Source organism: Scyliorhinus torazame, chromosome 17 (assembly GCF_047496885.1).
Source record: "Scyliorhinus torazame isolate Kashiwa2021f chromosome 17, sScyTor2.1, whole genome shotgun sequence".
Classification (NCBI taxonomy): Eukaryota; Metazoa; Chordata; class Chondrichthyes; order Carcharhiniformes; family Scyliorhinidae; genus Scyliorhinus; species Scyliorhinus torazame.
In genome coordinates this window covers 116,501,166-116,516,266 of record NC_092723.1, presented here as the reverse complement: position 1 = coordinate 116,516,266, position 15,101 = coordinate 116,501,166, and the positions used below count along the sequence as shown (strand labels likewise).

The following is a 15,101-nucleotide window of genomic DNA, read 5'->3' as shown; positions in this document are numbered from 1 at the left end:
TGGTGAATGACACAATTTATAAACAATTAATTGGAGGGTTTCAGATAAATGACTATGGTTTGATTGCATGTCACTTTGGGAATAGAGAAACTCACCAAGTATGTGCTTTGGGAAGGTTATCTGTGTTGGCATCAATCAGATGGATGGTAAAAAGTCTTGGGCCTGCAGCACCTGTAGAACCTTACAAATACAAAATCTAGTTAAACCATACAGCAAATAACAAAAGTTTTAACTTTGCAAAAGATAAGCAATGTACACTTAAGCCATTCATGGAGATTGCCACTAAATGTAACTTATAAATACAGACAAAAGCTACATATTTCTAATGTGTTGTGCCATTTTTGAACATGCTGGGAGAGCAGGCAAAACATTTTATACAATAATCAATCGGCTGAAGGATATAATTGCAAACCATTGACTTGGTTACAGATATATGAAACAGGATAATACAGTGCAATATTTCTAGAGCACAAGGTCAAAAGAGTTGGGAGCAGTAATCGGCCATTTTGCCCATCGAGTCTGATCCACCATTCAATGAGATCATGACTGATCCGATATGATAATCCTCCACTTTCCCGCCTGATCCCCATAACGCTCGATTCCCTTACTAATTAAAAATGTCTATCTCAACCTTGAATATACTTAATGACCCACCTCTCCAGCCTGCTGCGGTAAAGGATTCCACAGATTCACTACCCTCAGAGAAGAAATTCTTCCTCATCTCTTAAATGGACGACCTGGGATTATGCCCTCTGGTCCTAGACTCTTCAGCAAGGATCTACCCTCTCAAGCCCCTTGAGAATCCAAATGTCTCAATAAGGTTGCCTCTCATTCTTCTAAACTTCAATGAGTACAGGCCAAATCTACTCAACCTCCCTTCATAAGGAAATCCCTCCATACACAGGATCAACCTCGTGAATCTTCTCTGGACTGCTTCCAAGGCCAGTATATCTTTCCTTAGATAAGGGGACCAAAACTGTTCACAGCATTCCAGGTGTAGTCTAACTGGTGCCTTGTATAGTTTAGCAAGGCTTCCCTACTTTATACTCCATTCCCTTTGAAATAAAAACCAACATTCCATTTGCCTTCCCTTCCCCATTACATCTGCATCTCTTTTCTAGAGGGGCACGGTAGCTCAGTGGTTAGCACAGTCGCTTCACAGGTTCAGGGTCACAGTTTCGATTCCCAGCTTGTGTCACTGTCTGTGTGCTGTTTGCACTTTCTCCTCGTGTCTGCTTGGGTTTCCTCCGGGTGCTCCGGTTTCCTCCCACAGTCCAAATATGTGCGGGTTAGGTGGATTGGCCACGCTAAATTTCCCTGTAGTGTCCAAAGGTTAGGTGGGGTTGCTGGGATAGGATGGAGGTGTGGGCTTGGGTGGGATGTTCTCTCCAAGGGCCAGTGCAGACTCGATGGGCCGAATGACCTCCTTCTGCACTGTAAATTCTATGATTCTATGGTTACCTGTTGAACTTGCATGCTAGCTTTATGCTAGAGGACCCCCAAATCCCTCCGTGCTGCAGTTTTCTGCTCCTTTCAGCTCCTTTATTCTTCCTATCAAAGTGCATAACTTCACATTTTCCTACATTATATTCCATCTGCCAAGGATTTGCCCTCTCATTTAGTTGCCTCACTCTCCATAGACTCTTTATGTCATCCTCACCACTTGCCTCCCTATCTATTTTTGTGTCACCTGCAAACTTGGCAATAATACATTCACTTCCCTTATCCAAGTCATTAATATATATTGTAAATATACCCGGTACCTGCCCCATCCAGTCATAAATAGCAGTGGACAATTAAGACTAATAAGCAAAGGAGGTAACCCCTTAAACATCCCCATTTGTAACAATGGTGGAGCATAGCATGCAAATACTAAAGTCACGACTAACTCATTTGCAGTTATTTTCAGCCAGAAGTAGAATGGATGGTCCACCTTGGCCTCCTCCTGACAGTCTCACCACAAATGCCAGTCTTCAGCCAACATGGTTCACTCAAAAAGACATCAAGAAATGACCGAGTGTACTGGATCCAGCCCCGATAACATCTCAGCTGTAGTGCTGAATATTTGTACTCTACAAATAGCTGCACCACTAGTCACGCTGTTCCAATCCATGTTCAACCTCTTGCAGTCTAACCTTCATCTTCCACAGCACCAAAACAACCCAAACCAAAGTCAGAAATTACACGTTTGAGACTGTTATCATGGTGTTATCCCTCCTTAATGTTCCACAGTTACAATCTTCCTTCCAATGCTTCTCCTCCATTGCCCTGTTCTATTAGAGTACCTTCTTGTGAATGAGTCCGTAAGCAAATGAATGTAGTCACTGTATTGCCAAGAATGGCTTTTTTTCACAGCACCACATGGCTACCAGAATGCCCAGAAGGTCCATCCTTCCCTACACCCTCCTTTCCTGATGTATATTCTGCGACCAGGCAACGTCATCCACATAAAAGGGATCATTTTTCACGTGTGCTGATGACATTCAGCTCCATTCCTCTCAACAGGCCCATCAACAGCCACTTTACTGGTCAAACTACTTGCCCAACATATAGTCTTGAGTGACAAATTCCTCCAACTGAATATTGGCAGCCATTGTTCTAAGCCACACCAAAATCTTCACTGATTACACATGCCGTCCCAGCAATTCCATCAGGCTAAACCAGATTATAAACGTCGACAAGCTGTTCAACCTAGCCACAAACAATTTGTGTACCACATGGTCTCAAGTACAGCAAAGACAAAAATACTAATCAGTTTTTGGGGGTGTTAACTAGGAATTAATATTAGTCAGGACAGTGGGAATACTTCCCTGCTTTTCTTTGAATAGCTGCATGAGATATTTACAGACAGGCTGATGGCATGATGGACATGTGGCAGATGAAAATTAATGCAGAGAAATGTGAAGTGATATGTTTTGGTAGGTAGAATGAGGAGAGACCATATAAAATAAATGATATAATTCTAAAAGGGGTTCAAGAGCAGAGGGACCTCAGGATATAGGTGCACAAATAACTTCACGTGGGTAAAGCGGGTTGAGAAAGTGGTTAATAAGGGATATGGGAACGTGGGCTTTATAAATAGAAGCTCGGAGTATAAAAGCAAGGTGGTTTTGGTGAACCTTCATAAAACACTGGTCTGGCCTCATTTGGAGTACTGTATCTAATTCTGAGAAGCACAGTTTAGAATGGTTGTGAAGACATTGGAAAGGTGCAGAAAAGATTCATGAGAATATTACCAGGGATGAGGGACTTCAATTGCATGGACAGATTTGAGAAGTTGAGGTTGTTTTCCTTACAGAAAGTCGAGAAGATCTTAGGCCTGGCGGTAAAAGTGGAGGCACACGAGGCGCTCCACAAGAAATGGCAGGAGCTGTTCGAGGAGATGGAGAATCGGGTGAGGCGGAAGAACTTGCGGTTTCTGGGCCTCCCGGAGGGGCCGGATGTGGGGGCCTATGTGGTCACCATGTTGAACTCGCTGATGGGAGCGGGGTCCTTCCAGGGGCCCCTGGAGCTGGAAGGGGCCCATAGGGTGCTGGCGAGGAGGCCCAAGGCTAACGAGCCTCCGCGGGCGGTGCTGGTGCGGTTTCATCGGTTCGCTGATCGGGAATGTGTGCTCAGGTGGGCCAAGAAGGAGAGGAGCAGCAGGTGGGAGAACGCGGAGGTTCCAATATACCAGGACTGGAGTGCGGAGGTGGCGAAGAGGAGGGCCGGGTACAATCGAGCAAAGACGGTGCTGCAAAGGAAGGGGGTGAAGTTTGGCATGTTGCAGCCGACGCGACTGTGGGTCACCTACAAGGATTGGCACCATTATTTTGAGTCTCCGGAGGAGGAGGCGTGGGCCTTTGTTCAGGCCGAGAAGTTGGACACAGATTGAGGGTCGGGATGGGCATTTGGGGATTGCGGTTGATATGTTACTTTTTGAGGGGGGGTCCTTTGCTCTAGTTTTTTTCTTTCTGGTTGGGTGAGGGTGGTTAGAGCGGGTTGGGCACTGTTTTGGTTGGGTTGGTTGGGGGGGCTCTTGGAGGGGGGTAAGCAAATGGAACAGCAGGGGGGGATGGCCGGCAGTGTGCTGGGGCCCCGCGGTGGAGGGGGAGGGGGAGGCCCGAGTCGGGAGTGAGGGGACTGGGCCTGTAAAAGGAGCTGCGTCAGAGGTGGCGGGGCCGGGTAGGTGGTAAGCGCGGGCTTTTTCCCGGGCTGAACATTGGAGGGGGCGGGGAAGCGAGGGTTGTTTCCCGCGCTTGGGATGGAAGGGGGGGGGGTGGAGAGCCTGCGGGTGGGGAATGGAAGAGGAGGGTGTGTCACACAATGGGAGGAGTCGAAGGAGAGGCGGGAGTGGCCGGGGTCAGCTGACTTGCAGAAGTGCAATGGGGGGAGTAAAGCAGTTAGGAGGGGTCCTAGCCCGGGGGGTGGGGGGGAATTGAATTGTTGCTGCTATGGTCAAGGGGGAGCTGGAGCAAGTGGGGGGTCGAGACAGGGGTCTGCCATCGTGGGGAACAGGCAGGGCGAGAAGTGCGGGCGCGTGGCTGGCCGAGGCGGGGTGATGGCTAGTCGGCGGGGAGCCCCTTGATCCGGCTGATAATCTGGAATGTAAGGGGACTGAACGGGCCGGTCAAGCTGGCGCGCGTGTTCGCGCACCTGAAGGGGCTGAAGGTGGATGTGGTCATGCTCCAGGAGACACACCTGAAGGTGGCAGACCAGGTAAGATTGAGGAAAGGGTGGGTAGGTCAGGTGTTCCATTCGGGGCTGGATGCCAAAAATTGAGTGGTGGCGATCTTGGTGGGAAAGAAGGAGTCGTTCGAGGCGTCGAGCATTGTGGCAGTCAATGGCGGTAGGTACGTAATGGTTCGTGGTAAGCTGCAGGGAGAGGGGGTAGTACTGGTCAATGTGTATGCCCCGAACTGGGACGATGCGGGTTTTATGCGGCGCATGTTGAGTCGGATCCCAGATATGGAAGTGGGGGGGCCTGCTTATGGGGGGGGACTTTAACACGGTGTTGGATCCGGCACTGGATCGCTCCATGTCTCGGACGGGTAGGAAGCCGGTGGCGGCTAAGGTGTTGAGGGGATTTATGGACCAGATGGGAGGGGTGGACCCTTGGAGATTTGCAAGGCCGGGGGCTAGGGAATTTTCATTCTTCTCACATGTTCATAAGGCTTATTCCCGGATCGAGTTTTTTATTTTGAGCAGGGCGCTGATAGCGAGAGTAGAGGATACTGAGTACTCGGCGATAGCCATTTCGGATCACGCCCCCGCATTGGGTGGACTCAGAGCTGGGGGAGGAGAGGGACCAGCGCCCGTTGTGGCATTTGGAGGTGGGGCTGTTGGCGGACGAGGAGGTGGGTGAGCGGGTCCGAGGAAGCATAGAGGTGTACCTGGAGGCCAACGATAACGGGGAGGTCCTAGTGGGGATGGTGTGGGAGGCGCTGAAGGCGGTGGTTAGGGGAGAGCTGATCTCCATTAGGGGCCACAAGGAGAGGAGGGAGCAGAGGGAGAGGGAGAGTCTGGTGGGGGAGATGGTGAGGGTAGACAGGAGGTATGCGGAGGTGCCTGAGGAAGGAACCTTGAGGAAGAGGCGCAGCCTCCAGGCCGAATTCGACCTGGTGACCACCAGGAAGGCGGAGGTGCAGTGGAGGAAGGCCCAGGGGGCGATTTAGGAGTATGGGGAAAAGGCAAGCCGGATGCTGGCGCATCAGCTCTGGAAGCGGGATGCAGCTAGGGAGATCGGAGGAGTTAAGGACAGGGGAGGGAATGTGGTGCGGAGTGGGGTTGGCATCAATAGGGTCTTCAGGGACTTTTAAGAGGAATTGTATCGGCCTGAGCCCCCACTGGAGGAGGGAGGGATGGGCCGCTTTCTGGACCAAATGAGGTTTCCGAAGGTGGAGGAGGGACTGGTGGCGGGATTGGGAGCCCCAATTGGGCTGGAGGAGCTGACCAAAGGGATAGCGAGCATGCAGGCGGGGAAGGCACCGGGGCCGGACGGTTTCCCGGTCGAATTTTATAAAAAATATATGGACCTGTTGGGCCCGTTGCTAGTTAGGACCTTTAATGAGGCAAGGGAGGGGGGGGGGGCTTTGCCCCCGACGATGTCCCGGGCACTGGTCTCCTTGATCCTGAAGCGGAACAAGGATCCCCTGCAGTGTGGGTCTTACAGGCCGATTTTGCTGCTAAAAGTAGATGCCAAGGTGCTGGCGAAGGCCTTAGCCACGAGGATTGAGGATTGTGTGCCGCAGGTCATCCACGAAGACCAGACGGTGTTCGTGAAGGGGAGGCAGTTGAACGCGAATGTGCGGAGGCTTCTGAACGTTATCATGATGCCGACGAGGGAGGGGGAGGCGGAGATAGTCGTGGCGATGGACGCTGAGAAAGCCGTCGATAGGGTAGAGCGGGGGTACCTGTGGGAGGTGCTGAAGAGGTTTGGGTTTGGGGAGGGGTTTGTCAGGTGGGTCAGGCTGTTGTATGAGGTCCCGATGGCGAGTGTGGCCACGAACAGGAGGTGGTCTGAGTACTTTCGGTTGCACCGAGGGACGAGGCAGGGGTGCCCCTGTCCCCCCTGTTCCTTGGACTGGCGATTGAACCCCTGGCTATGGCACTGAGGGAGTCGAGGAACTGGAGGGGGTTGATGCGGGGTGGGGAGGAGCATAGGGTGTCGCTCTATGTGGACGGCTTGCTGTTCTTTGTGGCAGATCCGGTGGGTGGAATGCCGGAGGTAATGAGGTCCTCAGGGAATTCGGGGATTTCTCGGGGTACAAGCTCAACATGGGGAAGAGCGAGTTGTTCGTGGTTCACCCAGGGGACCAGGAGAGGGGGATTGGTGAGCTCCCACTAAAAAGGGCGGAGAGGAGCTTCAGGTATTTGGGGATCCAGGTGGCCAGGAGCTGGGGGGCCCTGCATAGGCTTAATTTCACAAGGCTGGTGGAGCAAATGGAGGAGGAGTTCAAGAGGTGGGACGCGTTGCCGCTGTGCTTGGCGGGTAGGGTGCAGTCAGTCAAAATGACGGTGCTCCCAAGGTTTGTGTTCCTGTTCCAGTGCCTCCCCGTGTTTATCCCGAAGGCCTTTTTGAGGCGGGTCAACAGGAACATAATGGGGTTTGTGTGGGCGCGAGAACTCCGAGGGTGAGAAGGGTGTTCCTGGAGCGGAGTGGAGATGGGGGGGGCTGGCGCTGCCCAACCTCTGTGGGTACTACTGGGCCGCCAATGCGACGATGGTGCGCAAGTGGGTGATGGAGGGGGCTGCATGGAAGAGGCTGGAGACGGCGTCCTGTGTGGGTACGAGTCTGGGGGCGCTGGCAACGGCGCCGCTGCCGCTCCCTCCAAGGAGGTATACCACGAGCCCGGTAGTGGCGGCTCCTCTCAAAATCTGGGGTCAGTGGAGACGGCACAGGGGGGAAGTCAGGGCCTCGGTGTGGACCCAATACGGGGGAACCACAGGTTCGTCCCAGGGTGGACAGATGGAAGGTTTTCGGGGTGCAACAGGGCAGGGATACGAAGGTTGGGAGACCTGTTTGTGGACGGGAGGTTCGCGAGCCTGGGTGAGTTGGAGGAGAAGTATGGGCTCCCCCCGGGGAACACTTTCAGGTACTTACAGGTAAGGGCGTTTGTCAGGCGGCAGGTGGTGGAATTCCCGTGGCTGCTGCCACGCACAATACAGGACAGGGTGCTCTCGGGGGGGGCGGCGGCGGGAGTGGGGAAGATCTCGGAAACTTACTAGGTGATGCAGGAGGAGGAGGATGAGGCCTCGGTGGTGTAGGTGAAAGATAAGTGGGAGGAGGAGTTGGGAGAGGAGATCGAGGAAGGGACGTGGGCAGATGCCCTAGGGAGGGTGAACTCTTCATCTTCGTGCGCGAGGCTCAGCCTCATATAGTTTAAGGTGCTGCACAGGGCACACATGACCAGGACATGGATGAGCCGGTTTTTTGGGGTGAGGATAGGTGTGTTAGGTGCTCAGGGAGCCCAGCAAATCACACCCATATGTTCTCGGCATGCCCAGCGCTGGAGGAATTTTGGAAAGGCGTAGCGAGGACGGTGTCGAGGGTGGTAGGATCCAGGGTCAAACCGGGCTGGGAGCTCGCAATATTTGGGGTGGCAGAGGAGCCGGGAGTGCAGGAGGCGAAAGAGGCCGGTATTCTGGCCTTTGCGTCCCTGGTAGCCCGACAGAGGATTCTTTTTCAGTGGAACGACGCGAGGCCCCCCAAGCGTGGAATCCTGGATCAACGATATGGCGGGGTTTATTAAGTTGGAGAGGGTGAAATTCGCCTTGAGGGTCGGTACAAGGGTTCTTCAGGCGGTGACAACCGTTCTTAGCCTTCCTGGCAGAACGGTAGACATTGGTCAATGGCAGCAGCAACTGAGGGGCGGGGGGGGGGGGGGGGGTGTTTACTTTATTTTTGTATATTTACACGGTGGGATCTGAGGGGGTGTATATATTTGCTATGTTGGCTCTGTGTTAAGTTGGGGTGTTAATTTATTATTTTTGTACATGGGGGAGGGGGGTATGGAGGGTTGTTTTTTGACTGTGTTTTGTATTTAACTCTGTTGGGTTCCTTTTTCATTTTGTTATTGATATTCTGTGAAAACCTTAAATATTTTTATTTTTTTTAAAGTCGAGAAGAGATTTGACAGAGGTGTTAAAAATCATGATGGGTCTGGAAAGAACAGATGGAGATAAATTCTTCCCCTTGTGGGGGGAGTCAAGAAACATATGACATAGATTTTAACAGCAAAAGAACCAAAGGCATCATGAGGAAAATCATTTTGTTTTTAAAACACAGCAAAGGGCTATGATCTGGAATGCAATACCTGAGTGTGTAGATTTGAAAACAGAGTTCAATCATTATCTGTAGAAAAAATAAAATCAGGACTGCAGGTACAGGGTGGGGAAGTGGGACTAGCTGAGATGCTCCTGCAGAGAGCTGGCATGAACATGAAGGTTCAAATGGCCTCCTTCTCTGCTGTAACCATTTTACGATTCTATTCTATGATTCTGCATACACCTTGGTATTAAACTTTATTTTAAAAATGGCATCTCCAGCACTACTCCCTCACTAATGCTGAAGTCCCAGAGTGACAAGAGTGTCACCAAGGGGCCAAATTGACATGTCTTTGCAAGGCTATTTTTATTGAAACCCAATATTAATTTTGTAACATGCAGATACTTATCAATTTTTAGTTTTGCTCTTTATCTAGTCAGCAATATCAGTCTATTGGATACAAGTATAGTTGTCTGGCCCACTGAAGTGCATGTGAATGTCACGATTACACCACTTACAATTGTCACTATATTTATAGTGAAGTCCACAATGCAATTGTACACCTGCGTGGCATAACAAAACTAGGGTAGTTTAAAATGCTTACACAGTTAAATTATGATTTATATGATATTCACCTTGTAGTGCCTTGAATCCCTGCAGAGGTACCCGGGAAGATCCGGTCACAAATTGAAGGAGCCGTGCTCTCCTTTCTTCATCAAACATCTCAACTGTTTGCCAGAACCATTTCACAATATTGCTGTCTGAGGTACAATGCTTTAGACGTGTGTTAGCTTTCCAGTCCTTTATGTCAATCTTTCCCAACCCACCAATAATCAGCTGCAGGAAGAAAACGGCAGATCTACACCTTCTGTAAACATATATTCTGGTATCCACAGCATGTTTAAATGATTAACGTTAGTTGCACAGTGTACAGTTCACTCTCACACAAACTACTGTAAGGATCCTGCCAAAAACCTTTGTCTGTTCCGTGTTTCTTTTCTAATTCCGGTCTTGCTGGTTACCTTTAATCTACAATCTTCTTGCCAGCTGCTGCAACATTGGGATTTTTGCTTAAATTACAGACTTTAGGCAAACCGAAACACCCCTGGTCTGATGAAGTAGTTCAGTACGTCCCCTTTGTGCTCTGTGGCAGAGCCCACGATATCAGTTTGGTAGACTTGGAAAGCAGCCAATCAGAGAGTCTGGAATTCTGAGGCATCGCCTGTTCTCGCTTGCGATTGGGGGAACCATTTGGAATATTCTGGAAGAAAGGCGGGTCATGTGAGAAGAGCTCCATTTTGTCTGGAGTTCTGTGAGGAGATTCAGCCAGGAAGCAGCTTGAAGATACTTCCTCTGTTTTCTCTGCTAGGCAATTTAAAAGGCTCTCAGCCAGACCTGGGAAGGTGCTCCTATTTTAAAAACACAGGCAGCAGCCCGTCCGGTGAACTACGGAAGTGAAAGGCTGTATGCAGGTTTTCCCACCAGGTCTGTAATAATTCAATCCTCTGTCTGAATGGCTGGGAAAAACCCAGCCTGAGAGCTTTCATCACGATACAACCGGAGTCTCTGCACAGACATCAGGCGAACAGAAAAGTCTGTAGCTTCTGAGGTATAAAGCTCCAGTAATATCTCAGGGAGAGGGAGGCTCCATATGGTTGCCGAAGGATAGAATTGCACCGACCTGAATCTCCTGTATAAGGCTCTTATCTGGAGGTTAAAGGATAGAATCGCACCATACTGAATCTCCTGTCTAAATCAATTCCCCAGATGGTAGTATTCGGCCACAAACTCAGCAGCGAAGATGCATCTCAAACCTTCAATTCCCATTATTTTAATTCTTCCCCTACCTTTTCACCGTGTGCGTGTCTTATATGTGTCTGGGTGGAGAATGGGACAGGGATTTGGGAATAGGTAGTCAAGTAGACCATTGTTCCATTATACTTCATCTTTTACTCTTGTTATAAATAAGAGTTTGTCAATGTTTCACTTATAAATCTGGTGCTTGTAACTCATTGGGAGCAGTCAAGGGTTAGAGATCTTAGGAAAATACACAAATTATTGGTTAATTCACTTATGTTGTGACTCGGGGGTCTGTGGGACTGGAAGTGACCGTGCACTCGCAAAGGGTGTGGTACCACTACACATACAAATGGTTAGCAAATCTCAGCTGGCAAATCCAGGTTAATCTTAAATAATTTATCAGCTATAAACACTGGATGGCTACGGTTTTACTCTGCTCTTCAGCCATAAAATTTTAAAACTAAACATTATTGTGTCAGACATCTCATCAATTGGCAAATCTAAATAATTCTGAAGAACAACTTGGCAAAAGACCAGTGACTACTTTATAATAAATTAGCAGTGAAAAGCATGGCCCATAAATTATAATGGGAGACACAAAATGACAAACTCCATAATAACAAACCCATGCCAGTGCAACACGGTGGCACAGTGGTTAGCACTGCTGCCTCGCGGCACTGAGGACCCCTTTGGATCGCGGCCCCGAATTACTATCCATGTGGAGTTCGCACATTCTCCCTGTGTTTGCGTGGGTCTCACCCCCACAATCCAAAGATGTGTAGGGTAGGTGGATTGACCGCGTTAAATTGACCCTTAATTGGAAAAAAAAACTACACCAGACAGGTTCAGAGTATTTCAGTATGCAAATGATGACTGACTAAGCAGATCAGTTTACCAGGTATAGTGAATCTGGCTGGCTAAGAATAGTGGGAAACTTACCAGTGTACAATATCTGAGCACAAAAAGTTCCAGAGCCTTATGTCTCGCCAACTTGCACCTAAATACTCCAATTTTAGTGCTCTAAGGAGGCAATGAAGGTACCTAATATCAGGCACATCAAAACTCTGCACATTAAGATTCCTCAGAAGTTGGGCTTGGTTTCTGGACTCTATAACATGATAATGAGTATGAATGTCAGGTATGAAAGAGGAATGGGAATTGGGAATCATTAAATATTTTTCTCTTCAACTATCTAAAGCCGACTTCCGGTGGCGTTCGTGAGCGGAGCGGTCGCTACAAAAAGGCTCCCGCAGTTCCACGACATTGGGGCAGACATAGCCAGGAGATGGGCCGAGTTTAAAAGAGCGAAAGCAGCTCTTCACAAGAGCAACGTGCGTTTTGGTATGCTGTACACAGCGAAACTCTGGGTCACATACCAAGAAAGAGAATACTTCTTTACAGCCCCTGCCGAAGCAAACAAGTTTGTCGAGGAACACGGACTGGAAAACCACCAGCAAAGGTAGAAATGAGGGGCCCCTGGCAGGGGGCAACAACATGCCGACGGGGGGGCAACGCCAGGCCCCCCTGCCCCCGCCACGGCGAGCGCACCCTGAACTAAGAACAGACCACTGCCCGAGGGACCGCTTCAGGTGGGAGGCCAGGCCTCAGCACGAGAGTAGCGGAGAAGGGAGAGCAAGCAAGAGGAGTGCAGGGTAGGATAGGGGAAGAACGGGCAGAAAACCGTAGAGGCCGGGCAGGGGAGAAGCAAGACAGTAACTCCCAAGAGGGGGGGCCACCGTACTAGCAGGAAAGCTAGCGCCGGGGGCATGCAACAAAGCAGGGCCGCAGCGCCCCCAACAGGGGGGCAGGCGCCAGGGTGGAGGTGGGGGGGGGACCACTCAACAGAGATGGGAGAACAAACTGGGACAGGAACAGGGGAAAGAGGGACAAAGGAGGGGTACAAGGGAGAGGGGGGGAAAAGGGGAGAGACCAGGAGGTTGGGGGGGTGGGGGAACACAGGGAAGGAGAGACCGTGGTGGGGCGACACAGGGATGGAGGGACAAACATGGCTAGAAAAGGAATTGGGCTACAAAGTGCCACAACCAAGTGCTCGAAACAAGGAATCGCTGCAAGCACCCACCCAGCATGGTCTCTGGGCGAAGGGAGACCCCAGAGTGCAGGGGGCTACCCGCATGGCGGACGCACAGTGGGCGGCCATGTCGGGTGCCCCTGGGACAAAGGGAAACCCTGGAGCGCAGGGACCCGACCGCATGGAGAGAGCAGTGACAGCGGCCATCTTGGACGGCCCCCTAACAAAGGGAAACTCCGGAGGGCAGGGGCGCGTCCACCAGGTAAGTATGCTTAATCCCACAGGAGCGAGGGGGTAGAAGCCCCCCCACCAGGATAGTCACCTGGAATGTAAGGGGACTCAACAGCCCAGTGAAGAGATCCAGAGTCCTCACCCACCTAAGAAATATGAGGGCCGACATAGTCTTCCTCCAAGAGACACACCTGAGAGAGCAGGACCGACTGCGGGTAAGAAAGGGCTGGGTGGGACAAATCTACCATTCCTGCTATGGAACAAGGGCCAGGGGGGTGGCGATATCGATCGGCAAGAGGACGATGTTTAGGGCGACAAAGACGGTTACGGACCCAGGGGGACGGTATATAGTGGTCAGCGGGGCCCTGGTTGGGGCCCTGGTAGTACTAGTCAACGTGTACGCACCCAACTGGGACGACACGAGCTTCATCAAGAAGACCATGGCAGAAATCCCTGACATAGCGTCGCATCGACTAATCATGGGGGGGGACTTCAACTGTGTACAGGACCCAAAGACAGACAGATCAAACCCCAAAACGGGGAAAACCTCAAGCATGGCAAGGGAACTCAGTCACTTTATGGAGCAGATGGGAGCGGTGGACCCCTGGAGGTTCACCCACCCGGGGGAGAAGGAATTCTCCTTCTCCCCAGTACACAACGTATACACCAGAATTGACTTCTTTGTGGTAGGGAAAACGTTGCTTCCGGGGATAGACAAGGTGGAATACTCCGCAATTGTGATATCAGACCACGCTCCACACTACATGGACGCGAGGCTGGAGACGGGCAGGGCCCAGGGCATGGAGCCAGGGCATGGAGGTTGGACGTCGCCCTACTAACAGACAAGACCTTCAACGAAAGGTTATCACGGGCCATTGCAGAGTACACAGAGAACAACCAGAACGTGGAGGTCTCACCCTCCACGTTCTGGGAAGCACTAAAGGCCATACTAAGAGGGGAAATCATCACTTTCAAAGCGCGAAGAGATAGGGAGGAAAGGGTAGCGAGGCAGCAGCTGGTCGACTCCATACTGGAGGTAGACCGTAAATACTCCGAGGCCCCGACCATAGAGCTCCTGGCGGAGAGGAAAGAGCTACAAAGGAACTTTGACCTGCTCTCCACCAGGAAAGCAGTGTACCAACTCCGCCAGGCACGTGGGACCCGATACGAACACGGAGACAAAGCCAGCCGCCTGTTGGAACACCAGCTGAGAAAGCAGGCAGCCACCAGAGAAATTGCACAAATCAGGGATACCAGAGGCACGCTAGAAACAGAAACAGAAAAGATCAACAAAACCTTCAAGCCCTTCTACCAATGGCTGTACACCTCAGAGCCCCCAATGGGGGACTCTGGGATGAAATGGTTCCTTGATGGACTGGACATTCCAGTCGAGGGGGAGGGCAAAAAACAGGGCTTGGAAGCACCACTAGCACTGGGAGAGATCATGGACAGCATTAGCTCTATGCAGGCGGGGAAGGCGCCGGGACCCAACGGGTTCCCGGCGGACTTCTACAAAAAAATTTGCGACAGCATTGGCCCCGCACCTGCGGAAGATGTTCACAGACTCGCTAGCGAGGGGCACACTGCTGCCCACGCTAGCACAGGCCTCAATATCACTGATACCTAAGAAAAAGACCCACCGGAATGTGGGTCATACAGACCCATCTCACTGCTGAATGCAGACGCCAAAATACTGGCCAAAATGTTAGAAGACTGTGTACCTGAGGTGGTCACAGGGGACCAGACGGGCTTTGTCAAAGGTAGACAGCTTACCTCGAACATCAGGCGCCTGCTGAACGTGATAATGACCCCCTCCGGGGAGAGAACACCAGAGGAGATTGTCTCCCTAGATGCAGAAAAGGCCTTCGACAGAGTCGAATGGAAATACCTCATAGAGGTACCGGAGCGGTTCGGGCTTGGAACAGGGTACCCCTCCTGGGTAAAGATCCTATACAACGCTCCCATGGCGAGTGTATGGACCAACAATACCAACTCACGATACTTCCAGCTGCACAGGGATGCCCACTGTCCCCGCTGCTGTTCGTTCTAGCGATCGAACCACTAGCAATCGCGCTCAGAGCATGAAAAAGCTGGAGGGGGATCCGAAGGGGAGGCAGAAAGCACAGAGTCTCACTCTATGCAGATGACCTGCTCCTCTACATTTCGGATCCACAGAGCAGCATGGACGGAATCAACGCGCTCCTGAAAGAGTTTGGCGCCTTCTCGGGCTCCAAACTCAACATGAGCAAAAGCGAGATCTTCCCGGTACACCCACAAGTAGGTGGGGCAGCCTTA

At 51.1% G+C, this 15,101-nt stretch overlaps 1 protein-coding gene across 4 annotated transcripts in view; it reads right to left on the bottom strand.

The window, feature by feature from the left end:
- Positions 1 to 15,101, bottom strand: part of smurf1 (SMAD specific E3 ubiquitin protein ligase 1) — a 210,704-nt gene that overhangs the window by 13,001 nt on the left and 182,602 nt on the right. For 3 of the 4 annotated variants that reach the window (XM_072480930.1, XM_072480934.1, XM_072480933.1), the window contains 2 exons: positions 9,382 to 9,583; positions 96 to 180 (listed from right to left, as the gene is read on the bottom strand). In XM_072480930.1, the coding sequence (XP_072337031.1) occupies positions 96 to 180; positions 9,382 to 9,583 (287 nt within the window). The remainder of the gene's footprint in view (positions 1 to 95; positions 181 to 9,381; positions 9,584 to 15,101) is intronic. The other variant, XM_072480931.1, reaches the window with a different exon arrangement.